General features: G+C 37.3%; 1 protein-coding gene across 1 annotated transcript in view; it reads left to right on the forward strand.

The window, feature by feature from the left end:
* Positions 1 to 26,612, forward strand: part of LIN9 (lin-9 DREAM MuvB core complex component) — a 40,836-nt gene that overhangs the window by 9,109 nt on the left and 5,115 nt on the right. The window contains exons 2-12 of the mRNA XM_066547773.1: positions 1,355 to 1,387; positions 2,451 to 2,545; positions 5,043 to 5,147; positions 6,991 to 7,124; positions 11,176 to 11,301; positions 16,152 to 16,309; positions 17,426 to 17,559; positions 18,797 to 18,916; positions 19,087 to 19,188; positions 23,893 to 23,973; positions 26,316 to 26,441. Coding sequence (XP_066403870.1) covers positions 1,355 to 1,387; positions 2,451 to 2,545; positions 5,043 to 5,147; positions 6,991 to 7,124; positions 11,176 to 11,301; positions 16,152 to 16,309; positions 17,426 to 17,559; positions 18,797 to 18,916; positions 19,087 to 19,188; positions 23,893 to 23,973; positions 26,316 to 26,441 — 1,214 coding nt within the window. The remainder of the gene's footprint in view (positions 1 to 1,354; positions 1,388 to 2,450; positions 2,546 to 5,042; positions 5,148 to 6,990; positions 7,125 to 11,175; positions 11,302 to 16,151; positions 16,310 to 17,425; positions 17,560 to 18,796; positions 18,917 to 19,086; positions 19,189 to 23,892; positions 23,974 to 26,315; positions 26,442 to 26,612) is intronic.

Here is a 26,612-nt window from a genome sequence, read left to right on the forward strand (position 1 = left end):
AGCTGTGTCACCGTGGTTCTGACATGTAATCCCAGATGTGGTGGTTGCTGTTGTAGATTTCAGTAGCTTGGGAGATACTGGGGTGGAAGCTCTCTGAACCCTCAGTGAGTCCAAGCTAGTTCTGTTTCATATCTTAAACTCTTTTTTTTTAAGCTTTTGAGGAAAAATAAATAGAAACTTTATTTCCTTTTCCTTTCTTTTTTGTATTGAAATTTTGTTTTTTAACAGATGGCATAGTAAGATGGCAGCAAACAAAATGCTACAATGAAAACATAAGGAGTTAAGGGGTTTTTTTTGCTGTTGCTGCACCTGCATTCTCTGTGATACTCCATGGAATGTATTCTTTTAGAGGCAAGTATCTGTGAGGTTAGTGAGGTTAGGAGCTAGATAAATGGCAGCTGCAAGGAATTTCTGGAGCTTTGGAGTCAGAAAGTTCTTGGAGCAGCAGTTTTGAAGAGAAGATGTAGCAAAGAGCAGAGAAAGTGACGGGGAGAAGTGATTGTCACACAGGAACATAACTGGAAAGATAAAATTGATTTGAGAGAAAAGCTGAATCTGGGGAGGCATTGTCATGCAGAAATATCTTCCCCTGTGCTAATGCAATTGCTTCAGACAGCTCATTCTTAGACATTGGAACATTTCTGAGCATGAAGGCCCACTGTAGTGAGGCCCAGTTGTGTTTTTCCTGGCCAGGGGCATTGCAGAGGTTCTACAGATGCAGTTGAAGGGGAGCAGTGAAATTTTCATGTGTTTTTTACACTGTTGGAACAGTTGGAGCAATGTAACAATGCTGTCTGCATTTAAGATCTGAATCTGCTGCTTTTCTGAGCAAAGAGGTACCACCAGGGGGCAACTAGCTATCCATCTTCTTCCTTTTGAGCATGAACTACTCCTTTCCTGGAAATCTTGGGCACTGAAGAATTTTGAACTGGTAGAAATCATTAAAAAAAACCCAAAAAACTAGAAGTGTTCTTTAGTTTTCTTATCAGTTGTAAAATACATTTGCAACTGCATCAAACAAGCAGCCACATGGGAGAATGTAGTTTGGACATAGAGCCTGTTGAGAATTTGCTGTGTTAAACCCAAGTGTTTAACATCTAAAGTTGTTTTGTAGGCATGAAACTAAAGGAAAAAACCAAAATGTGAATATGCTTTCAGGATTTATTGGTAATAAATGTATAATTCTATGCCTAGTGCCATGGAAGGTGTGCTGGGTTTGCTCATTCAGCTGTGAAAGATTTTAATATTAAACTCCACTTTCTGCCTGAGAATTAATTAAGAATGAGTAGACTCTATATAGGTTGTAGAGTTTGAAATACCTTGTGATTTATGTGGACTTTTTGCTATATTGCAGGTTCTTCAGCAAAAGCACTTGTGAGCTTGAAAGGTAAGAAATGAATATGTTATTTACTTGTACCCAATCTGACTTTCAGGTGTATTTAGTTTCTGTCTTCAGAAAGTTCAAGAAAATCACAGGCTTTTTTGTTGAAATATGGTGGGGTTTATTGTAGGTATTTGTAGTTCTATAGAATAATAATAATCCTTGGCAGTTGAAACTACATATATTGTGGTGTATTTAGACACTGCTCTTCTGCGTGAAATTCCTGAAATGTGTTTTTTTCTTCAAAAGTACTGCCTAGACATCAAGTTTGATGGGAAGATTGGGGTAATCTTTCATCTCTTGAGCAGGAGATACAGGGAGGATTCTTAGTGGGACCTGTACATGTGACACAATTTACATTTGGAAGGCATTTCACAATTTTATGATGTTCTCTGTCAGCAAGTTGTGTGTTAAATCAAAGACCTGCCACTTTTATTTTTTTCTTTGAAATTATCTTCATGAACATTCATACAATTTTTGAATACTTCTAGTTTGCCCAATAATTAAAGCTTCTTTATGTATTACAAGGGTTTTGTTACACAAAGAAGGAGGCATGGTCTGTTGAATATGCTGTCACTAATGCAGATCTGTTGCAATAAAAGTTTATTTACTTGTTGACATACACTCACTTAATAATTTTCTAGAACTAGAAGGTGTCTGTGTCTTGTAGAGCTTTGCTTTGTCCAGGTTTCAGGTGCAGCCACAGTTCAACTGTTGATTTGTGTCAACCTGACAGTGGAAGTAACTGATTCCAGCAAAGGAGGCTTCAAGAAACCTAAATGTTGTCATAAATAAAAAAATACTTATTTATGTTCCTCCTTGTAATGAAAATCTCCTTCAGTTTTTTAAAATTAATGTTAAGATTATTTAATAAAAATACTGAAATCTAAAATCTGTCTGTTACTGAATTCAAAGATGTTGTAAGTAAATATTTTAGTAGTTGATGATGTTATACTGGGTTTTGGACAGTAGTTATGTTAAAACATACACATTGATACATACATATATATGTGTATATATATATGTATGTGTGTATATATATATTAATGATGTACTTTCTTCACAACAGAGGGAAGTTTATCCAGTTCCTGGAATGAAAAATACAATTCTTTGCAAAAAACACACATTTGGAAAAGCAAGAATGCTGGTTCTGCAGTGGAAATGGTAAGAAACAGTAAAAAACTTCAGGATTAGTCAAGTACCACAGAGGGAGTCAAATGTAAGGATCACAAAAAAAAGGCTGAGATTTATAGTTTTGTAATGTCCAAAGGTGAAACTGTATCCTTCACAAGCACTTTGCACAGTTTGCATAAGAGATGAAAACATATATTTAAAATGAATAATCAAACACATTAAATTGCTGACCTCATTCAGATAGGTCAAAATAATTTCCTCTCTGTTTTTTTTGAAAAGTAAGTGCTATGTGAAGTACTTGTACTGTATCTACCACCTTGAGCTCAGGAATCACCAGTTCTGATCAACTATTTTTGTATCTCATGAAATATCTCACTTCTAATTATGGCTGAGAACTGAAGCATAAAGGAAGGGAAGATATCATAATGCACTTCCATCATTGTGCCTTCTGGGGGGCAGATTTTAATAAAAGTAAAGGACTGTCAGAGAAATTTGTGTATTCTGAGAACTTTCCTAGGAGGCCTTACATTAAAGAACAACCTTGGGGTGGGGATATGAAATGAACCTGCAGCTTCCAGGGGGATGTCTGGTGTTTGGGTTGGCCATTTCAGCCTTGTGGTTTGTTTTTGCTTCACTGTTTGTTCCTTGTCCTGTGATCTTGTCCCTGGTATTTATTTTGGTAGGATTCATACAGATGCATATATACACACATGCTGCTGTGTGTTTATGCTAGAGAACATAAGGTCTACAAAATGCAGTTCCAGACAGAGACCAGAACTTTGTGAAGACCCTTAGTTCCTGCAGTTCATGTCACAGTTTTCAGCTGCTTCCCAGGAGTGCCCATCATCTCACAGAAACAGGCTTTACTGGGAACTTAGAAGATCACATGTGCTAAAGACCCAAAGTGACTGACTGTAATATCTGTATAAAAACCTTGTCAGTCTTTAGGTATGGTGGCTGTGAGTGCTAAAAACAGAGTCAAACTTGGAGAGTAGCTCAGTGTTCTGTAGAAAGCTGCGGGGAAGATCAGAGCAGTGGCAGTGACCCCTATTGCTAAGATGTCATGGAATAGTTTGAGTTTATTGAATACTGAAAGTTTTGAAGACGTGTTTTACTGTTGGCTGAAAAGTCTTTCCAAAAATGCCTGACCTATTTAGCCCCTGTGGATGATACCTCTTTGCAACACTTGTTATTTCACTCTGGTGTGAGGCACAGACAGTCCAGAGTGATGAAACACACTTCTCATTTTAGGTAGTTCTTTGCAGTAGAGTTTGGCACTTTCTGTTGAGGGTTGTAAACAATTTTCTTGGTCTAGCTCATGATGATTTGATTGCCTTGTCAATATACAGTTCCTCTGTCCAGTGTGTCTTTCCTGGTTTGTACTGTCTATCAGGAATTAATGTTTTCTTCTGTGTGCTGCATGTGGTTAGGTGTTTATCACACACAGAGCACTTCTGTTACTGAAATACACTTATATAGTTCTTTTTATAAAATACATCTAATTTAGAGTAAGAGAGGCACATTTCCTGGGAAAGCCCCATGTTCACATGGCATGGGACAGACAGATTTTTAGCTACCACTGAATAATTTAATAGAAAATATCTCTTTTCAAGCAGTCAACCACTCACAAATGCATTAAATGTCTTCATTTACAAGCATTTGCACTTTATAAAGTTTTATTTAACTGTGTTGATTTATTTTGTCTCTGGGCCACAGAACCTTCATGGCAGGAAAAGGAAAGCTGCTTCCCTCAGTGCTAACAGCCTCTCTCAGGTTGCTCTTTTGTCCTCAGTGAAATCAGGAGTTTTTTGTCATAGGGTCAGATATTGAGGAATAACTAAATGAGTTTTTTTCATGATACATTTGCAATTACAATCATTTCTTGTTTTCAGTCAGCCTTCTAATTCTTTCTGAGCTATAGCAGTACACAGTAAATTTCACTTAGCATGAATTCTAAATTCTTTTTTCTGAGATTATCACATAATTTATTCAAGATGTAGTTTCTTCAGACTCAATCTTCCTAGCATTTTGCTATGCAGATACTTTCAATGAGTTAAAAAACCAGCAAACACATCACTTTATTAGAAAATTCTTGCTAAAATTCTATGTAGCTGAGAACATACAAAACAAATACAGTGTTTGAATAAACCTTTTTTTTAATCCAAAATTCAAAACAGATTTTAACAGATGTACTACTTATAACCAAGGCAAGCTAAGATACACAAGTGTTTAGACACCTAACTCTAATGGAAACAAGTGGGAGTTAGGCTCTAAATACTTCTGTGAAACTGGGCCAGCAGTGTAGTAATGGTTATAGTTAGCACTGGAAAAGCCTGGAATCTTGAGCTCCTTCTTCTCTCAGTGCTTAGATTTCTGAGTGATAGGAGGCACTATTTATTGTGTACTGTGTGCCTGAAAACCAACAGGTGATAAGACAAGAGGTATTTCATTTCTCTCACTGTGAATTCTCTGCATGAACAGAGAAATCAGATTTCTTGCTTGTAATTCTGAATTTTGTTCCCTACAGCCCTTCAGAAATTCAAAACGGAGTCGACTCTTCAGTGAGGAAGATGATAGACAAATAAACACAAGGTCCCCCAAAAGAAATCAGAAGGTTGCAATGGTTCCACAGGTACCTACATACATGTATGGAGATATTTTTACCAAAAAGGGGAACAAGCCTATCTGTTCTAGTTGAAAATTGAATATATTTGTTTTTCAAGATGTATTTTCTGTTTATGAATCTTCTTATGAGGAAAACTGTTGTTAGAAGTAAGCCACAATTCAAAACAGATGAACATTTTTCTTTCTTACCACTGGTTTTGTTTATGGGAGTACCTGTTCTTTGTGATCTTGAGCACGAACACACAGAGCTAGAAAGGATTCCAGACTCAGGGCCCATCATGCTCCTGCAAACAACCATCTCCTGTAGTCAGCATAAATTTTTTTATTCAGATTCAGTTTAAAACTGCCTGGTTTTTTGCACTGATTATGTAACTGAGAAGGCTGCTATAGAATTTAACGTATCCCAACAAGTTAGGGACTTGCTCTAGATTTGTAACCTAACTGTGTTCATGGCCAGCTTTACCTTCTTGATCCTGTAATGCTAAAGTTCCCAGTTCAAAGAACTTGTTTTTCCATCCTCTTGTTTGTCCACTCCTTGATATAGCACAAAAAAAGCAGCTGTCATTTGTCAGCCTTTATTTGTTATGATAGAAAGGGGAGCATCTCTTAGTCTCAGTGAGTTGGCTCTGTAGTGCCTTTGTCACTTCTCTGTGCCATCACCTTCTGAGGCTGAATTTACCTCACTGTAAAAGTACTGTTTGAGTTCTGCTCTGATTTGCCTTCTGAGCTGTGCAGTGTCTGATGTGAAAAGCTTGGCACTCACAATTTAGCTGGGTCTGTTCTGCCAGAGGTTAGAACCATGACATTTCTCTTCATTACCATGATTTCTTAAGAGTAGAAAGACTTGGTAATGTTCTAAACCCAGTTTTTTTTCCTTAAATGTCTGATTCTGGAGGTCCAATGATTGCCAGATAAATATTTGCTGCAGGGACTGCAGTTCACAGATCACAGATCTTGCTGTCCCACCAGGCTTTGTTTCCTGGAGTTGCAGTGGGAGAAAGGGGCTTGTATCTAGGCCAGCAGCAGCCAACAAGGTGCCTACCTTATGCTTTATCCTATTATTATTGCCTATTTATAAAGTCCAAAATACTTTGAATGTTTGGGGAAGGATAACAGTTGATAATGGCATGGGGACCCTGTTAAGCCTATAGTCTCAAAAAGCTGTTATTTTTTGCAGAAAAGTTGTTCTTTCTCTCAGCTAAGACAGCCATCCTTAGAACAAAATTACAGATTTTTTTTTATGGATTTGTTTAAGCATGGGTCTCTCTATTATGCAAGCAATCTAAGACAGTGTCTTTTCCATGATTTATCAAATAGCTTTTAAATGTAGTTAAAACTTGATTGCTCGTTTCACTTGCAGTTTTCTAAGCAGACACTCTGCTCAAGGCTTTGCCTGTGTTACATTCCTGTCCTACATTCATCCTCAGCTTAAAGAAGGGTGAGCAAGAGTAGAAGTCCTAGTGCAAATCAGGCAGGTGCTGTTGCTGTCATCTGAGCTGCAACACCAGTTATGCTCACCTGAGACTGTCGGTGAGGCATTAGAGTGTTGAAGTCCAAATCTATTTTGGTGCCATGCTGTTGTTACTAATAATGTAGTTTTCAGTGCTGGAAAATGTTCCTGTTAGAAGAGCTTTGTATGGAGATAATGGTATTGATCCTGTTAAAATTTGCTGTCTGTTCTGTTTGATTGCATTGCTGGTATAATGCAGTAAGGGTTGTTATAGATCTGCAAGAAGAACATTTCTATGAAACAACATGTGCAGACTTTTATCAGGAAAATCTGGTTTATTTGAGAACTGAAAAATATTAGATTCTATTTAACTGTTTGGTGGTTTTTTTTCACTGCATAGAAGTTTAGTACAACAATGTCCACACCAGAAAAGAAGGTGTCACAGAAGATTGGTTTACGGCTTCGGAACCTGCTCAAGCTGCCCAAAGCTCACAAGTGGTGCATATATGAATGGTTCTATTCAAATATAGATAAGTATGTTTGGTTTATATAATTATCTCTTATTAGTGTAGAAACATGTAATTTTCTAAAATTCAGCTGCATGGTTCCATATATTGGTTAGATACTCCAATTTATTCTTAAATTACTAGTTATGGAAAGCTATTTTGTTTGGTGGTGGTGGTGGGTGTTTTTTCTAATGAGCAATGTATGTGCTCTTGGTTCTTTGCAACTACCAACTTTAGAAAGTCTTCTATAGAAAGCCTGCCTTCATGGATGTAATTTTCTTTTTATCACCTCTGCCTGTACCAGATACCAGATTATATTCATAATGCTTTTAGCATCTGAAACACAAAGATATCAGAACACTTAGACTTTTCTAAACCCTTACATCAGTGCTATACAGAGGAGATAGGAAGGACACTGCTTCTTCATAAAGTGCTGCTTTCCTAAAAGGTGTAAATGTTGGTATTAAATATTTTTTTCCCATCATCCTGTTTTTATTGTGATCACTAACAGAACTTCAGGCTGTGATTGTTCAACTCTTGTCCAGATATCAGCATCTTGCTTGGATCTTATAATGTATTTCCTGGACTGTTTCTGCAGTTTGTGCCTCAGAGTTTTTGGCACTTGTTCTCTTAATGCCACTGTCACAATGGTGTGAATTGTTTAAAATAAATAATTTCATTTCTAAAATGTAAAAAACATTATTGATCAATGGAATATTAAAATCTACACTGTTTGACTAATGGATGCAACACAAGTATTTAACATTCTAAAGAATGGCTTCAGAGTTAAGCATTATTTTCCAGAATGTACAAACAAAATAATTACTGTTTTTCCTTCCTATTTTGATCACAATTGCTGTAGCTTTTTTTTTTCTTTAACTGAGAAGGCAGTCATAGCAACAGAAAAACATTTTGGCATATATTCATCAGATGTGGAAAAATTTCACGTCCGTTTTAGTTAGCTTTACATTCATCATCTCTAGGATTTAATTCCTTTGAAAGAACTAGTCTTTTCATGCTTCTTCCCCAATGACATGAAAGAAATTAATAACCCCAACCCTGCTTATTTCTAGGAGTAATTTTAATATGTGACATTTTTAATAATGATTTTTGCAACAGACCAAGAACTTTTAGTTTATTCTTGAAGAATTGTCTACGAAGCTGTAGGTCTATCAGCAGACTAGAATTTGAGTTTAGCAGGTAATTCTGAAATCCACTTTGATAGTTACCCATGTGTGCAGGTGTGGTGGGTTCTCCTTGGCTAGACCAGGTGCTCATCAAAGCTGCTCTGTCACTCCTCAGTTGGACACAGGAGAGAAAATGTGACAAAAGGGTCAAAGGATGAGATGAGCACAGGGAGAGACCACACCACTTATTGTCATGGGCAAAACAGTCTCAACTTCGGGAAATTAGTTTAATTTATTGCCAATCAAATCAAAGTAGGATAATATCACCAACCAGGGGCTGTGTACAAATCACAAACGGGATGGGGCTGCTGGGAACGTGCCTTGAGCTGTTTTATTTTCCAGCATCAGTCTCTTTACATGGGTATGACAATGGGAAGATGCCAGCAGCTCACATCCCAGGCAGCAAAGAACTTAATGTTACAACTTACTTTATAAGTTTTTTGACCAATCACACAAAGCAAAAGCACATTGACAGTAGTTCTATCCAACCACTATAAGCACAGGTACCTTTGGTTAAAACAATGCTTGCTTATTTCAAATACAATACCTGCTTGTAAGCCTTAAAACACAATGCACAGAGCTCCATTATTAAGTTTAAAACTTCCTAGTATCTTGCTAGACATACTTTTCTGCAGCTTAGGGAGTTATTCTAGACAAGTGTTAATGCACAGACCATTGTTCTATTTCTCCTTAGTTTTCTACTTTTTACATAATCTTTCTGCTGAAAAATTTTTCTGCCACACCCTCCTTTGGGCATCCACCTGCTCCAACATGGGGCCCTCCATGGGCTGTAGGGACACAGTTGCTTCACCCTGGTCTGCAGAGCAATCTGTGCTCTGATGCCTGGAGCATCTCCTTCCTTGACCTTGGCTGGGTGGCTGCAGAGCTGTTTCTCTCAGATACTCCTGCAGCTCTGTCCTGCTGCAGTGGCACAGGGTTTTTTCCCCTTCCTAACTGCATTATTTCATAGGCACAACCACCATTGCTGGTGGGTTCAGCCTTGGCCAAGGGTGGGTCCGCCTTGAAACCAGCTGGTGTTGGTTCTGTGGGATATGGGAGAAGCTTCCAGCAGCTTCTCAAAGAAGCTACCTCTGCCAAACCCCCCCCTCTGCCAAAACCTTTACTTGCAAATCAAATACAGCTTGTAATGCTCATAAGATATTAAGATATTATAACATAGTTTACTAAGAGACTGCATATCTTTGGAAGGAAAACTGATACATCTTTTTGGGAGTGATATGATCCAGGCTTAATGAGAAGCTTAAAAAAGTTTAAATCATAGAGCTGTCACCTGACAAAATATGGCTCACTGTACGAATCTCTGAATATTTTAATCAAATTATTGCATCCAAAATTGAAATAATCAGATAAAATGCCATGTCTGCTGTAAGTTTTTGAAATATTTTTATTTCTACAACTGTCATCTGTGGTTATTAGATTATTGAAGCTGATTCAGTTGAATTCTCTATATACTACTGCAGTGGACTGTTTTCTGTGAAGTCCCATTGATTTTGGGTCTCCAGAGACTTCTGAAGTGCTATTTACTACCACAGTGATCACAGGCCCTCAGAAGCAGATGCACCTGTGATTTGCTTCCACCATTTTCCAGAGCTTCCAATCTTGTGGATGCTCTGAATTTAGAGTTTGCCTGCTTAAGGACAAGAGTTAGTAAGAATAATCAAATATAGATTATCTTTTTCAAAAAAGAAAAAAAAAAAACAAACCCCCAAGCTAAGTAGCTATTCTTTATATAGATATCTTATGTTAGCAACAGTAAATATGGATAAAATGATACTGTTGTATACCCTTCTGTGTCTGTTTCCTGAGCCTCATTGCTCATTCTTTTTGTTTTCCTTTTCACTTTGTGCTGCAGCTGCAGATCCTCCTACTGCAAAACTATTCTGTTCTATTCTTGCCTGGGTTTCCTTATATCTGTGCACCTTTCCTCTCTCCTGCCACCCCAGACACTCCGTTGAAAGCAGTGTTGCTTCCAAGGTCCTCTTTGTTCTGTGCTGGGGTACATTCCCCTCCAAACCCCAGTGCCCTGCACAGAGTGGAGAAAAGCAGCTTTCTCTAGGATGCAGTTCTCCTTTTGTTCTTGCCAGGAGGGATCTATTTCAGTTGCACAGAGTCTTTTATGATTAACTTTCTATTAGATGGGCATATCTGCTGCTGCTCCCTTGTCTCCTCAGCCTAGGAAGGATGTGGTACTACAAAGAAAAAAGGCAGTCATAAAGCAGAGATAGAGGTGGGTCATAGCATCAGAGAGAAATTCCTCAGTTGTGCAGGTCTGTTCTCTGAACTGTCACTTCTCTCACACTGATCCTGTGCTTCACCATGGACTCATGGGGTGATACAATAGAAGTCTCACCTGTACAGCTGTAGAGAATGATGAGTTGGTTCAATTTCCTGTATTTTGGAAACTTCTGTTGAGAACCTGAGTTACAATTGAATGAATTGATGAAAAAAGGTACTGTCTGTCTGATTCTCAGTACCATATTGTCCTTCCCTTTATTCTCAATATTTCACTCTCTGGTTTCCTTCAGTGTGTTGCAGTATCCTCATGACACTGAGCTGACTCTGCTGAAGTTTCATTTGGTGCCTTTTTATCCATTATAGAGCAGGATGAATTATGTGTATTTCTCTGTAGAACCTAAGAAAGGAGCATTTTTAAATGTCAGTGGTAAGAAGAGTCAAAGAACAATAGTCCTGGAAACTTTCTGATTTTGTTTTTTCTGAATTAAAATTGTTCTTTGAATAGAAGTGTCTTGTTCATGTGACTAATTTATATTAATATTTTTAATGTGTTTCTGATGATGGATGTTTTTTGGAATCTTGTGACAAAAGTTTACTTAGTGTGGTTAACACAGGACTACAATTATGTTTCAACAGGCCACTATTTGAAGGAGATAATGATTTCTGTATATGCCTGAAAGAATCTTTTCCAACTTTGAAAACCAGAAAATTGACAAGAGTAGAATGGGGGAAAATCAGGCGATTAATGGGAAAACCACGGAGGTAATATTTCTTTCTTTTCTTTCAGCTATTACTTACATGTAATTTTGATGTTACTAAAATTATTCCTTTTAAAAAAATTTGCATTCAAATAATAGAACAAAACAATATCTTCAGAGGAGTAAAACTCATTGTATTGAGGTGTTCTTTGAGCACCTCTCTCCCTCACACACCCTATTCCTTAAATGCATATGTCCATGTAGTTTTCATGAGCCTATGCTTGAAATGTTCTCTTCCCACTCCAGATAATTAAATGTCCAAGCTTTAACTGATGTGTTAAAGTTGTTATTGTATCTTCTATACTGCCGTGCTTCCTGCCATGGAAGAGCTGGCCAATTTTTCACTGAGGTTTTTTCTTCTGTCTATAACCAGCTCTTCTTGGGGGAAAAGAGTGTACATTTTCACTTCATTTATTTTATTATTTTTTAAACCATTTTATAGATCCTCAGCTTTTCTTAGAGTGGCTATCAAGACAGAGAAGAAATGAAGTCACCCATAAAGTATTGTCCATTGTAGAGAAAAAGCTAGAATTTAATGAAGGACATAGGGTTTTTTCTATTTTAGAATTTTTAATTCTTAAACCCTCTGATTAAGCTCAGCCTTTTCACAAAACCTACACAATTTAGCCTAGAGAAGGCTAAAGGGAGGATCTCATTTTGTACATAAATATTTGAAGGGAAGGTATAGAGAAGACAGGGCCAGGGTTTTCTTCCAGCATTATCTGGAGACAGGAAAAGAGAGAACAGGCACAGGTGAGGTGGTAGAATCTCCATCCTAAGATGTACTCCAAGGCCTTCTGGATGTGGTTCTGGGAAGCCTCCTGGAGGTCATTGTGCTGGAGGGCTTGGAGTAGATAACCTCCAGAGGTCCTTCCAAATTTGACCATCCTATCATTGTATAAGTCGTGTTTCATAAATTAATCAGCCTTTTATTTCTGTAAATGCAAACACTAAGGCACTGAATCAATTTCTTCTTATGGAAGATTTGGAATATATTTCTGAATATATTCACTGGATATATTTCTTCATAGATCACTGAGTCAGGTTGTATTTTGCATGATGGAGACCATTTCATCTTCTGTACCTGCAAACAACAGAAGTAAAAATTGTCAGTCAAGGGAAGGCAGCAGAACCAGTTTGAAAATAGCTCCTCTAGGAAAGATGTTCCTGTAATTTGAGCTTAACTTTGCTTTTCATTCCTTTGTTGTCCTGCTTCCTACTGAGAGAGAAATGGTGGAGGCTAAGTCATCAATTTCTCTTTTGACTTTTGCCAAAAGTGTTACCTCTCTAAAAGATCAGCTTGCCTCATTCAGCAGTCTGGTGGATGGTTTGGGTTGGAAGGGACCTTAAAGATTGTCTGGTTCCAGCAGGGGCTGGGGTCAGAGGATGCCCTGGGCAGGAACCTTGCCTACATCAGATTGCAAAACCCCATCCAACCTGGTGGGCTGCAAATTTCCTTTTGTTTTTCAGGGGTTCTTTGGGTTGGTTTTTTGCTTTTATTTTTTAAGCCATGGGGAGAGTGGTTTTGGGTTTGATTTGGGTTTTTTTTGTTCAGCTATCATAGAGTTATTTTTTAAAAAAGAGAGACTCATGCCAAAGGAACCAAAGGTCTAAATAGGTAGGAAATTGTTTTATCTGAATTCTGAAGTAGAAGCATTTGACTGCATGAAGAGTCTGATTGTTTGTTAATGCAAACTTTGAGTTACTGCTTTACAGCAACATAAAATAAGCATTCCTGTTTGCTTTTTATTTCTATACCAGTATTTTTTTTAAATTATGGTATTGTCTTTCAAGATGTCAAGAGTGTTCTTTGGCCTTAGTTTTAAAATACTTTGAATTATTCTAAATCATTTAAATGCTTTTTCAAGATGATTTTAATCTACCTCTAGAGCAAAGATTTTTTTATTTTACCATTCTGTTAAAAATTTCTTTTCTCTGTCCTCATCATAGGGAGCCAAGCTGTATACCATGTCAACACTGATATCTCCCCATAAGGGACTAAAAATAAATAATTAAGACATTTTGCAGCCACAGTGTTGATGGCAGGGGATAATAGTGTCTCTGTGATGGTTATGCACATGGTTGTCATTTTTTTTTTGTTTTGTGTAAATATATTGTAGTATTTTCTTATGTCTGCTGCTACCTTAAATGTCCTATCACACATCAACAGTGTGTTTGATTGGCACAGCAGTATTCTTCATGAGAGCCTGCAAAGCTTGTAAGATTCCTGTAGACTGTGGGGAAAGATATGCTCCAGGAAAAGGAAGAGGTAATAGTTAGTTTTGTGTACTCTGTGTAAACTTAATTTGGCTTGTAAAATAGCAGTGGAGATGAATTGAGCTTAGATCTGCTTGCCCTGCCACTACATGATGGTGGTGATTCCTGTTAGTTCAAATTCTCACAATCAAGGTAAAAACTGAGAAGAATGTTCAACCTCTTAAGAAGTCTGTACAGAAAACTAATGAGTTTTCAATTTTGATCTGTACCATAGTTTTAATCTTCATTTTTTCATAGGATGGCATGAAGATAACCTTTATTAAATGCATTTGGGGAATGCTGGGTTGGAGGTTTCCTTTAACAGAAGCCAGAAATATATTGCAAATACTTTCTACATCCATAGTTACATCATTTGGGACAGAGACTTTTTAAGACCATCTGAGCTATCAGTAAAACAGTATTGCTGTTGTAGGGACCTTCCAAGGTCAAGGATTAGTATATCAGCATTTGAATTTGTATTTCTAAGACCACAAGTCAAAAAACATCAGGTGATATTTGCTGTTCCTAGTGCAAGACCCTGGACATTATTAGAGGGATTAATACAAAGTCTGTATTGCTTTTTTTCTTTTTTGCCTGTTTTGTTGTCTCACCGTGGTTAGCCATTCTTCTCCTCAATGGACTTGAAAAGCTCTGACCTGCATTTTGCAGCTTGATATCCACAGCCCACTGCAAGCATTATTTCACACCTGTTCCCCCCACAGTAGTAAATATGAAGTTGATAGCATCAATAAATGAGAATATCCAAATACACTCTTCCTAAGTTTCCCAACCACTATCCCTCTCTATGTCTGCCACATCCCTTTCCAGATATTTTAATTTCCTAAGAGGACCACTGGAACAGTACAATAGTTCCAGGTAAACACATTCTGCTCTTCAGTGCTAAACTGGTGAGTGGGACACACACCTACAGCCTCAGTCTACAACAGAATTTCTAGGCTATACAAAAACTGGACTATACAAAGTGGTGATTTTTGTACTGATAGTGGTTGGAAAGCCTCATATGGCAGCCTTCAGCGCACTGCATTTCTGCATTAGATGACAAAAGTACCTCACAGCTGCAGTTCATTCTTGCTTATGTTTTTCTCCCATGTCTTGCTTAGGACTAGGATCTCATTGTGCTAACACTGGGAGAAAACAGGTGGCCTGTGCCCCATATAACTTAGAAAACATGTATAAGATAAAAGGCAAGTGATGTGTACATATAGAGTGTGAAAATGCTGGTCAGTGTGAAACAAAATGGTCTCAGCATCCTGGCCCTTTGGTGCTCACAGTCGTCTTGTGCACAATGCCAGGAAGAGAAATCGTGGAGAAGAGTGAAAGGGCTTTGTGGAACTCTCCCAGTGAGGGGTGTACAGAAGAAAACCTAAGAATGTTTGTTTCAGCATATAATAGGAGAGTAGTAGAAGCAGATTTGGAAAAAGGAGCTGACTTCTTAGTAGTGCAAAGTTGGAGATGACTGAGGAATATCTTGAAGGGATTTAAGTCAGAAAATAATTTGTAGTGTAGTAGAGGGAGCCATCAGCAGAGTTGACAATGTCTTCTAAAATAACTTGATAAAATAGAATTTATTGATCAGTAATCAATATTTAACTGTATGAGTTCCACAGAAAATGTTTAATCTGCATTTGACTGCAGTAAAGCAATTAACAATGGTGGCAAATTATTTGTTAAATAACTTTCTGCAGTCAGGCAGACTTAAAATAACATTTGTGCACCTTTTTAAAATTACTTCTTTCATTGACATGAGAATGAAGAAACGTTTTTTGGTAAGGAATGAAAGATAAGATTGAGTCCTTAATGTCTTTTTGCTTATCTCCCTCATGAATCTTGCCTATTCAGTAGGTTAGAAATGAAAATTAATACAAAGTAAGCACTTTAGGAGTGAGCTTTCCATCTTTTAGATTGCATTTTAAAAACAGCCCTACCCCAAAAATGGGGAAGGGAACTACTACAGATGATCTGATTTTTACACAGTAACCCAAGATCAAATAAACTTTTACTATGATAAATCTCAGAACAGTTCATCAGAGATTTTGGGGCTGAGCTGTGCTTTGCACAGGTGCAAGGAGATGAGACAGAGAAGGGCCCTTTTATGTGCTGAGTCTGGTGCCCTGTCATACTCAGCTTAACTGAGCTAATGAGCAGATGTGAAAGGGATCTCCTGTGTGTCAGTGAGTGCTGGCAGCCAGGGCACTCACAGGACACCCTCCTCAGTGCATTGAACTGGCATCCAGAGCAGACTGGGGCCACCTTTAGCTTTGTTGTGACCCTACATGGATCCTTATAAGCAGAAAAAATCCTAAAAAGTTGTGCTCTTTAGACATACCACTACAACAGCTACTATTCCTGAGTATTATTTTAAAATAGACTCTTATTTTAAGGGTGAGAATTCTGAGGAGTAAGCTTGTCTAAGTGCATTAAACAAGATTTTTTTTTCTCTTGAACACATCATCCCAAGCTTTTTCATTTTCTCACAGTGATTTTTTAAACTGCGCCTATTTATTTGATGTGCCTTCACATATATGTTTTGAGTGATTAATTTAAGTATAATATATATTTTATCTAATGAAATTACAGGTGTTCCTCTGCATTCTTTGAGGAAGAGAGGTCAGCATTAAAACAGAAACGACAGAAAATCAGACTTTTGCAGCAGCGGAAAGTTGCAGATCTTTCACAGTTCAAAGATCTTCCAGAAGAAATTCCATTACCACTTGTAATAGGAACAAAAGTTACAGGTAATTCCTTAAAAACAAACAAAATAAGCAACCAAGTGTATTTTGTAAAGATTTTAGTAAGTCATAATCCACTTAGTGCACATAATTATAATAAATGTAAAACATCAAAATTGTATGTTTTTGTTAGTTCACTGAGAAGGTGCTTGTGAAGATTAGGTGGTATTTTTAAAATACTGATAAGGTTTTGAGCTGCAAACTTAGTATGACTTATTATTTCTGATGTTCAAATTGTAGGATTTCTTACATGTCTAGTCTATCACATTTTGGAGAGAGAGAGATGCTTAATTTTAAAATTCTGAGTGTTGTCTGAGTTTCAAATCTGACCTAATATAAACTGGAACTTTATTTTTCCATAAATAGAAAACTACCTGTTTTGAAACAGATATACAATTGGTATTGCAGTGTAGTTGGATGTGTATGCTGAACATGACATTGCCTTGCTAAAAAACCTTCCACATAACTGAGGAAGGAATGTTATTGAAAACATTCCACAGGTTTTGCCTAGTTTTATGAAAATTTGAATTCCTCCCTCCTGTCTGAATTTGGTCCAGGTGCTTTTCACTTCAGCATCTCCTATTCAAGCCATGACTGTTCATTGCATTTTTTGTGTTGAACACCACTGCCCTTAGCTCTTTCTGAAGAGCAGATGTGCACCACACTGCCTCTCCTCACTCTCCTAGACCTGTATCCTTCCACTGTGGAAGGACCTGCCTTCCACACTTTATTTTGCTAAATATGCAGTCATCAGAGGAGGGCTTCAGAGAGAAGTGCTGTGCAAAATCATCTGGAAATTGACTTCTGCCTGCAAAATCTGTCTGTCAGAAGGTACAGGGTATGAAACAGTGGGAGTTTCTTAGACATAAGTGTAGTGCTAAGGATTAGATTTGGGAAATATTTAACCTTCAAACTTAAGTTTTCTCACAAATTTGGTAATATTTCTATTACATACTTTTTTTCTGGGTTTGCTGGTTTTTTGGTTTTTTTTTCCATTTAATATATGGCCTTAAAGTATACATATAAAGAATTACTTGCAAAAGATGTAATAAATCTGGTTTTGTTATTTGTATCATAGCATTGTAATGTTTGGTTTCTTGGTTCTCCTGTTGTTTTTTTCAGCCCGTTTGCGAGGTGTCCACGATGGTCTGTTCACTGGACAAATAGATGCTGTAGACACTCTTAATGCCACCTACAGAGTGACTTTTGACAGGGCAGGTCTTGGAACACACACAGTCCCAGATTATGAAGTTCTTGTAAGTATTCATGATGCATTCTAAAAGTAGCTGTAATAAGAAAACGAAATTTTAAAAATCTACAATAATATGCTTTAATCAAAAATAAGAAATTACACCCAGGTGGTATTGTCATAAAGTAGAAACAGGCATAACAGATGCATGGGAAATTCCAGGATAATACAATTTTACTGTTTATGGTTTTACAGAACAGGATAACCCTCTATGATTAAAGCAAAATGGCTCAGGGTGGAATAATTTACTAGACCAGCTATTTTAGGCTGTTACAATAGCCTGAGTTCAATATGAAGAAATAAAATGAGTGGTATAAGATCCCAAAGAGAATTCTGCAATGAGATCCTGCCAGGATTTGCAGAAAATGTTCAAGAAAACTCTGGGCCTTTGTGATTTGCCAAAGTCAGGAAAGGCCTGTGGGAGTTGTAAACAAGTATTTTGAGTTGATTGAACTTGATTTTGGAATTTCTTGTGCTAATGAAGCTACCTGGGAGGATATTATTTTGGTCAAACAATTGGAGATTATCTCCCAGCTCCTAGGCTTTGTTCCTGCCAGGCAGTTCAGCCTAGGCTGCCAGATTTCTGGAGGACCTCACTTTTTTTGTATCTTGTGTGGTGTTGGATCTACATAATTCTTCTAATCTCTGTCATTGTCACTATAGGACACGAAATAACACGACATGCAGACACTGCTGTATTCAAGGCAAAAAAAGGGGAAGTTTCTTTTCTGACTCCAACATTTATAGATTTCCAAAAGTGACAGTGGATTGGAGGACAAAAATGCCACCTCTCCAATGACACTGGACAAACCAACAGTCTATTGAATTTCTCCTCCTCCATAAAAGAATGCAAAACAATGAGTTATTTACAGAAAGTGTGTGAGAAAGTTCGTTACAAGAATGTAAACATCAGAAGGCTTAGGAAATCTTAAAAAATCTTAAAAAATCAGGGACATGCTGTCATGGTCTGAGTTTGGATCCTCTGCTGAGTTCCTGTTGTGATTTGCCTGCCAATGGCATTTTTGGAAATGTTCATGCAGCTTTTATTTGATGTGATAAAACTTTGAAAAAACTCCTAGACCAACAGCTAAACATTCATCTTTTCCTGCCGTTGGGTTGGGGTGTGAATAGGCATGGCTAGTCCAGATCCCAGAAATAAATTAATTAGGTGTTCCAAAAGAGTAAAAATTAATCAGACACTGAAGTATATCCTCCCTTTCCCTGTCCCTGTCCCTGTGTGGCAGAGCAATGAGCCCCATGAAACCATGCCAATCGCTGCCTTCGGACAGAAACAGCGGCCTTCGCGCTTCTTCATGACTCCTCCCCGATTGCCCTACACTCCTTCACTCCAGTCTCCAATCACTGTGAGTTACTGTCTTCAAGTGCTGTTCATCACCAAAGTGGTTTTTGGATACTTGAAGCTGTTACCTTAAAAAGTTTTTGAGATTAGTTTTCTGAGGTTATTTAGCATGATCAAAATTTTAGCAAAACCCTGTGAAAAGAAGGTATTCATTTAGATCTTTATCCTTTATAGGACAGTGATCCTTTATTAGGACAATCTTCATGGAAAAACAAAATTTCAGGCACAGATAGTGAAACACTAGGAGGCTTTCCAGTAGAATTCCTCATTCAAGTGGTAAGTATTAACTGCAGCTCTTAATTTTGTTGTTTATTGTTCTTTTGTGTTTATTCTGCCAATTCTTCTGCAGTTCAATGACCTTCTGTTAATTTATGACAAGTATGGTAATAGTCAAATTAACTTTTGAAGCGATGTTCATTTTTGTTATTTCTTTTTATTTTGTTTTTTCTTAATTTTCTCACTTGTTTATAACTTTTGAAATATGCTGCTTTTCAGACCACAGAGGTCCTCAAAAGTGTCTTATTTTCCCAGATCTACCATTTTTATTTTTTTAAAAAGTATTATTTGTACTTGCAGACTTTAAGATTTCTTTATTTATTTAAAATATAGTTACATTGTGGAAAGAACATTTGCCTATATGCATTATCATATATATTTTATGTTATATAATGTTCTACTCTCTTGGAGAAGAAAAGCAACACTCATTTCTGTGCAAGCAAACATTCATTTTATAGATAACACTACATAGAAAATCCTTTTTTCTTCACCTTTATGAAATAATTTCTCAGGTTTTTGTGTACTAGTTCAGAGGAGCACAGAGAAGTAATGTTAGGAAGCTGAGGTTCACTGAATATTAAAACACATTGAAGCATTTTCCAGGATGATGGAGGAATGTAATTGCTCATGTTGGCTTAGCTTAAGATCAGTGATTGAAGTCTTTAACAAGGAAAGCAGTTTTGAACATGCCAAAGGAGATTGGAATAATTCATGTTTAAAATACTAAGAACTGAGAAATAAAAGCCTCTCAGATTTTAAAGTCTGTGTAATTGGTCAAAAGAATAAATTTGTGTCAGAAGCTCACATGACACACTAACATTTGGGCCATTCAACATAATGAATTTTGTTTGACAGTATCATCTATTCAGCTTTTTTAGAGGAAACTTGTATGAAGCTGATTTTGAAAAAGGTGGCACGGCATCTAGCTTAGCTAAGAAAATTTAAAATAGATGTAGTTTTCCATAAGATTAATTATGGAAAAATTGAAATACACAAAAGATACAGTCTTTATGCAGCTAAACTTTATCTGCAGCTGAGTCACTGAGTATGATCAGTGAGACTTGGTAACTAAGATGTATTGAGCTTTACATCTACTTAGAACATCAAATTGATCTGTTTATGATATTGTTTCTGCATTTGAAATATGGAAATGTGTGATTTGTCAGTCACGTGTGGCTGTATGTTACTACTCAGTATAAGGAAATCTGAGCTTTACAAGTATAGGCCTCTTGCAAATGGTGGCATTTTACAAAGATACCACGTTAATATGTATTTTTGCTTGAAGATTTTCAAAATGCTTTGAACAAAAAGAATCACAGGGCTTAAACATTTATTGAAGGACTTGAAGCATTGTTTGTAAGAATCAATTTTTTAATTAGAAGTTGTAGGAGGTACTGAAATTTGATGTTGTGCAATACATGAGACTGGTGAATGCTGATTATTGATTGTGCTGTATTCACCAGTCCAGATGTATTTTTATGTTAAGGGTTGCTGCTCAGGATGGTTTTTTAGCCTTTATGATAGACCAGTATTTAAAAAAAGTCAAATCCCTTCTTCTCATTTAATGTTGATTCAGGAAGTAAATGGTCAAATCCAATTTGATTCCAAGAAAACTTTCCCAAAAACTATTGCCAGGCTGTTATTAATAAGACCACAAAGAAACAATTTTATGGGAAGAATTTTGGACAAAACAGAAAATACAGTGCACACCTCAAATAAGGTTTCAACGCAGCCCTGTATTTCCCTTATCTGAAATTAATTTGGAAGAAGAGGAAGTGAATCCAAAATCACATGCATACAATGACCAATAAATGTTAGGGATATTCTCTTTACCTATAACTTGAAGTTGTAAGCAAACACTGGGACTTGTAACAACTATTTTAATCATTGTTCTACTCTGTCTTAGTTTTTCTAAATCTTTATATTTATTATTACATGTCACAGTTTGACATCTGAGACTGTGGACTGATGCATTAGAAGACTGGCTCAAAAATTAACATTATATTAAGAATAATGTCAGCAATAAATGAGTAATACATTTTTTAAATCTTTCATGCTTTATTAATTATGTGATGTATCCTTAAATATTTCATATGCTGTATGGCAGGTCAGAATTGATAGATTGAATTTGTACATTCCTAGACACTATTTAAATTTGGAGGACCTTTTTCCAAGTGTTCAGCTACAGCTTTTTTTTTAATTTTCCTTCCTCCCTGCTTCCCTTTTTGTTTTGGGGTAAAGAATTCCATTGGAAGGCAGCAGTGTAGGACAAAGCAGGTGTTGGCAGGGTCGGTGCATGCCCGGTAGAGGGAGTGTGGTGATGCAGCACGGGCACCGCAGTGACCTGGGGCCTGCAGGTGGGGAAAGGAGGGATCTTCCCAAATTAAATGCACGAGGAACAATCTGAAAATGGGCACTCGATTTTTGGCTGTTTTCTCCTTATGAAAATTTTGAAAATACTGCATAGTAAGTTATCACACGCTGCATTTTGAAATGCTCATATTTTATGACTAACAAACGAAATCAGAAGCGAAAATCTAAACATTCTGGTTGGGTTGTACCTTCATTAATTTTAGTGTGGAAAAGCATTGTACTAAAAATTTGTTTCCAGTTTATTGAGAAGTATAAATTGCAACACTAAACAGGATGAGTTATGCTGAAAATAGAGCTGTTAAGCAAGAATTTCTCAAGACAAATAGGGCTAGACTGAATTATACCGTTCACTGGCAGATGAAAATGGAGGTCTATGTAATAAAATGCATCCATGAGAGAAAGTTGGTGGACATGATAGATACAGGGAAAATCCTTAGAATCAGATTATCCTGATCACTGGAATATATCTTGGAGTAGGATGAATATAATAGAAAATCCAAGCTCATCCAATGGAGAACTAGTGCTGTGCATCCTCACATGTGTCTGCACATCAAAGTAGAAGTTAAGAATCAAATGCCTTGCAAATTTGGGGAGCAAATTACATATTCTGCATTAATTTGAGGACTCATCAACTTCATGAAGGAGAAGAATGTGTTAGGCAGTTGCTGGATGGTGATGACAGCAGAGCTTGAAAAGGAACTTTTTGGCAGCAGTGGCAGATGGTGTACAGTGCTTTTCTTCCTCACAGGTGTTTTATTGGCAACATGAACACTTGTGTGGTGTGGTAGAAACTAGATCAGAGAGGCAGTCCAGCTCACAAATAACAATTTTAAACCTTTTCTTTCTTGCCCCTTCTGAATTTGTTTTTTTGTCATTATCTCTTCTGTGATCGGGTTCTTCATGCAAAATGCAAAGAGCAGAAATGCAAGTGCTGTCACTGGGGGACAGCACAGGGACAGAAATGAGCAGCTGCAATTGGGAGGCTGATAACCCATGCAGTGCTGCCTCTGTGCCTCTGGCCATGGCTCACCATCCATTCATAAGATGCATCTGGCAAAATATTTGGAGTAGGAAGAGAGAGGTACTGATGCCATTTTACAGGTTTAGTTTCCTGGTGTGTCATTCAGAATGCTGTTACAGGCTATCTGTGCTCACACACAGGAAAGATGGCAGTGAATGGAAAAAGATAAAAAAAGAGTCACAAAAGTTTAAGGGATGAAGAGCCCTTTAAGGGAGTGGAATCTGAAAAGGCTTGGGTTGTGCTTAGTCTGGTGGAAGGACAGTGGAGAAGAGATGCTTTTATTGTCTCTGAATAAACAGGGATAAATACAAGGAGGGAACACTACATTTAGCTGAAAACCAGCTTTGGCAGTTTGGCAATTTCAAACAAATTGCTATGAAGTGAAAAAGAATGCATTTAGCATGGAAATTCACAGACTTCCTTATTTACTGCAAGAGATCCTGGAACAATTTTCTAATTACAATTTTTGGGGCAAGCAACCTGGCTGCATTAAGACTGAACTTAAAAATCGCAAAAGTGATTATATATAAATCAGATGTGTGTTGAACTAGGAGTTCCTATTTCTCCCAGTCACGTGTTTCACTGCTAGGATGCAGTTAACCCCTCTGGAATTTATAAAACCTGAAATTTTTGCTCTGTTTACTCCAGTAATAAAAGTGTTGCTGGTTGTAGTGAAGCTAGAATTTCTCTCAGGGCCCTGGAGTATGAATAGTTTTGGGAGTGATGAGTATGTTGAAGGTGCTCCCAGTGGTTTCCACTTCAGCCTGCTAGGTCCCCAGGGCAGGAGACACAGTGTATTCCCATTACAAGAGGGATGGAAAGCCAAGAGTTGTTCTGTATGCAATAGATCCAGTCTCTATACCAGGGTTTACTGCAGGAGTTTGCACAAAGGGGCTGGTGCTCAGTGGAGGGCACAGCTGAGAACTGTGGGGAAAAAAAGGTGCAGTAAGGTGAGTGATACTAATTGTAGTATCATGACCATAACACCCTTCACTCTCCTTCAGCCTATAAAAATGAAGGTTCTTCAGCCTCTAGCTGACCATAAATCATGTTAGTCTTCCTATAAGGAATTTCAGCTAATGGATTTTAGCATTCATCAATTTAGGGTCCTTGGAATCACTTTAAAAATCTCAGGAAACTCCATCATTTAATTTTAATTAATTTTTATTTCTGATTTTTAACTTGATCAACAACTGAGAAATACATTTTAATTATGAAAGAAGCAGGTATGGTTTTTTATCTTGAATTTCTATGGCATTTCAAAAGTGCTTAAGGACCTATTCTTTCTAAAAATAGTTCCTTTGTTTTAGACCAGGTTATCGAAAATCCTTATGATCAAGAAGGAACACATCAAACAATTGAGAGAGATGAACACAGAAGCAGAAAAGCTGGTGAGAATGTTCTCTTTTTGGTTATTAAAACAGGATATGCCTTAACAGCTAATGCAAATAAGGAGTATACTCTAAGGAGATCCTTAGTATACTCTAAGGAGATCCATAGGAATGACAGTATCCTTCCTCTAGCAAGTACCTGAATGTTAGCTCAGCTAGTAAGTCATAAATTACTTGTATTGTTACTTTTCTTGGTCTCCTTTTTCCACAGAATTGAAAGAGCAAAAAAGCAACTGGGAAGGAAATACAGAAATAGATGCTAAATTTGCTACATTTTAGCTCACTTGTAACCTAAGGCTAAGGACTTTGAGATATTTTGACATTCTTCCCTGCTCTATTTCCTTTGAAAACCAGCAATCATAAAGCAACTGCCATTACTGCTCAAGACTGTCCTGATAAAAATAGAGGATGTGATACCTTCCTATTGGGCCATATTCTTAGCCCATCTTCTAATCCTCTTTGTCCCTTGACAATCCCATCTGTGTTTGTGCCACTGAGTATGTGTTGCTTCTCCTTTAAAATATATTTTCTTTGAACAAGAATCTTTTTCTGACCCCAGTTCACTCTAACATCAATAATATACCTGGACCTGAATAAAATTGAATCCTTTGAGTTCATTCAGGTATACCTTAATTGTCAGACTTTGGTAATAATTCATACATTTGTTCTTTGATAATTGTTAGAGTGCCACTGCTGTTTGGTTTAAAGTAATCCTTTTATGAATACTTCTGTTCAATCTCTGATTCAATATAGAAATAAATGGAACTGAACAAAATCAGAAATGGTACTGAATGTGGACCATTATTATCTGGCAATAATAATAAATTTACACAAGTCAGGGGATGCCTTCAGAGGAGCTATTATGTGTACAACTGTACATTTTTTGTCTCATTTTTCTTGACATCACTGTACTAGTGTGGGTTGCAGGCTATAAACAAATTACTGTGTACATAAACCAGCAAACATTTGGATAAACAAATATAAATTGAAAGGAGATGCAATAAAAACAAGGTGAAGGTAATGCTGGTTGTCTCAGAGAAGCATCCAGATCCTTGGTGACAGAGGTGTTACCTGCTTCCCTCTACTGAAAGCCATCCATCTCTTGTCAGTGTAGCTGTTCATCAGTGTTTCCAGGTCCTGGGTTGTGCCCAGGTCAGAAGTAGTGCTGCTGCTGAGAAATATTTCTTTTGTCATCACTAGCACAGAATGCCCTTAGCCTTACCTCTCCAACAAGGAATTCATAATTGTCTGCAGCTTTCACAGCTAAGCTGAAGCTGTTCAGTCTGCTCTAAGAGAACTGGTCACTGGATAAGGTCTGAAAGATTTGATTTTTTTATGTTCCACAGCTGCAGAAAGTATGCCAAATTTATGCCACTTTCCAGTGAATCCTGAAATTATGGTGTTAGTTTAAAGCCCTGTTAAGTTGATATTCAGATTTGTAAATCCCTGGAGAGCATCTCAGTGATTAGGTTTAGTGGGGAACTTTGAACTGAACTCATAATTGAAACCTTTTGAGTTTTTCACCAGGATTATCCTTATGGAGGCTCTTGACTTTGCAATTTGCTTTATCTTGTGTGTGAAATCTATAGCTACAAATTTTGCTTGTAGGAGGTACCTGTATCTCAGTCCTATGGCTGGAACTACCTCTAGCATCTCTTGCAAGAGGCAATTTGGGGAGGAAAATTTATAATATATTGTATGTTTTGTTTCAATTTTGTAAATATCACCCAATATATTGGTGACAATGTCAAGCTGTATTCTGAAAAAAGTGTAAGAAAAAAGGTGCTGTATTTTGGTATTCATTCTTTTTGTGGAAAATCATGCTTACAAAATACTGTTACCAAATATAAGCTCTAGTAACTTTCTTTTTTGGCAGGACTGTTAGCTGTAACAGCAGGTGTGTAGCACTGAGTCATCGTCAGGTGACCAATAAGTTACTAGCCAAATGTGCCTCCCATCCTGCAGCAGCAGAGGTGGTTGAGGCCATATTGTCCTGTGCTGTTCCTCTGCTGCCAGGATAGTTTTCTGCTCAGCCAGCAGGGAGAAGCCATGCCCAGCTACTGGAGGAGTAAGCAGGTCAGACCACAGTCATCTTCTGTAGCATTTACCACCATAGATTATTGTAGGACTTGCAGAAGGGAATAAAAGCATGGTTGTTACCTACACAGTTTCATCTGGAGTTATAAATAGTCATACTGCATTTTAATATTTTGTATGTTAACATTTTTCTGTCTGACACCAGGATTTCAAATATCTCAGTATTATTTTCAAATAAAAGCTCCTTTTGATGAGTTCAAAATCTAGTATTGCATTAACTTTGATATGCTTTGTATTTTCCACAGAAATCCTATTCCATGCCAATTGGCATTGAGTTTCAGAGGAGATATGCAACTATTGTTCTGGATCTAGAACAACTAAACAAAGACTTAAATAAAGTTTTGCATAAAGTTCAACAGTATTGCTATGAGGTAAGACTTTGCTGGAATCTCTGTGTAATTGGTGGTTTTGCTCAACCTAATTAGAAAACTGAATTTCCTGGGAATAGGAGGTGGGTGGGGGTCACACTGAAATGAAACTCTTGGTAGCTGTGTTGGATTCCTTCTCTGGAATTTGAGCTGCCTTTGAGCAACACTTTTCCT

The sequence above is a fragment of the Molothrus aeneus genome, chromosome 3 (assembly GCF_037042795.1).
Source record: "Molothrus aeneus isolate 106 chromosome 3, BPBGC_Maene_1.0, whole genome shotgun sequence".
In the NCBI taxonomy this organism is placed as follows: domain Eukaryota; kingdom Metazoa; phylum Chordata; class Aves; order Passeriformes; family Icteridae; genus Molothrus; species Molothrus aeneus.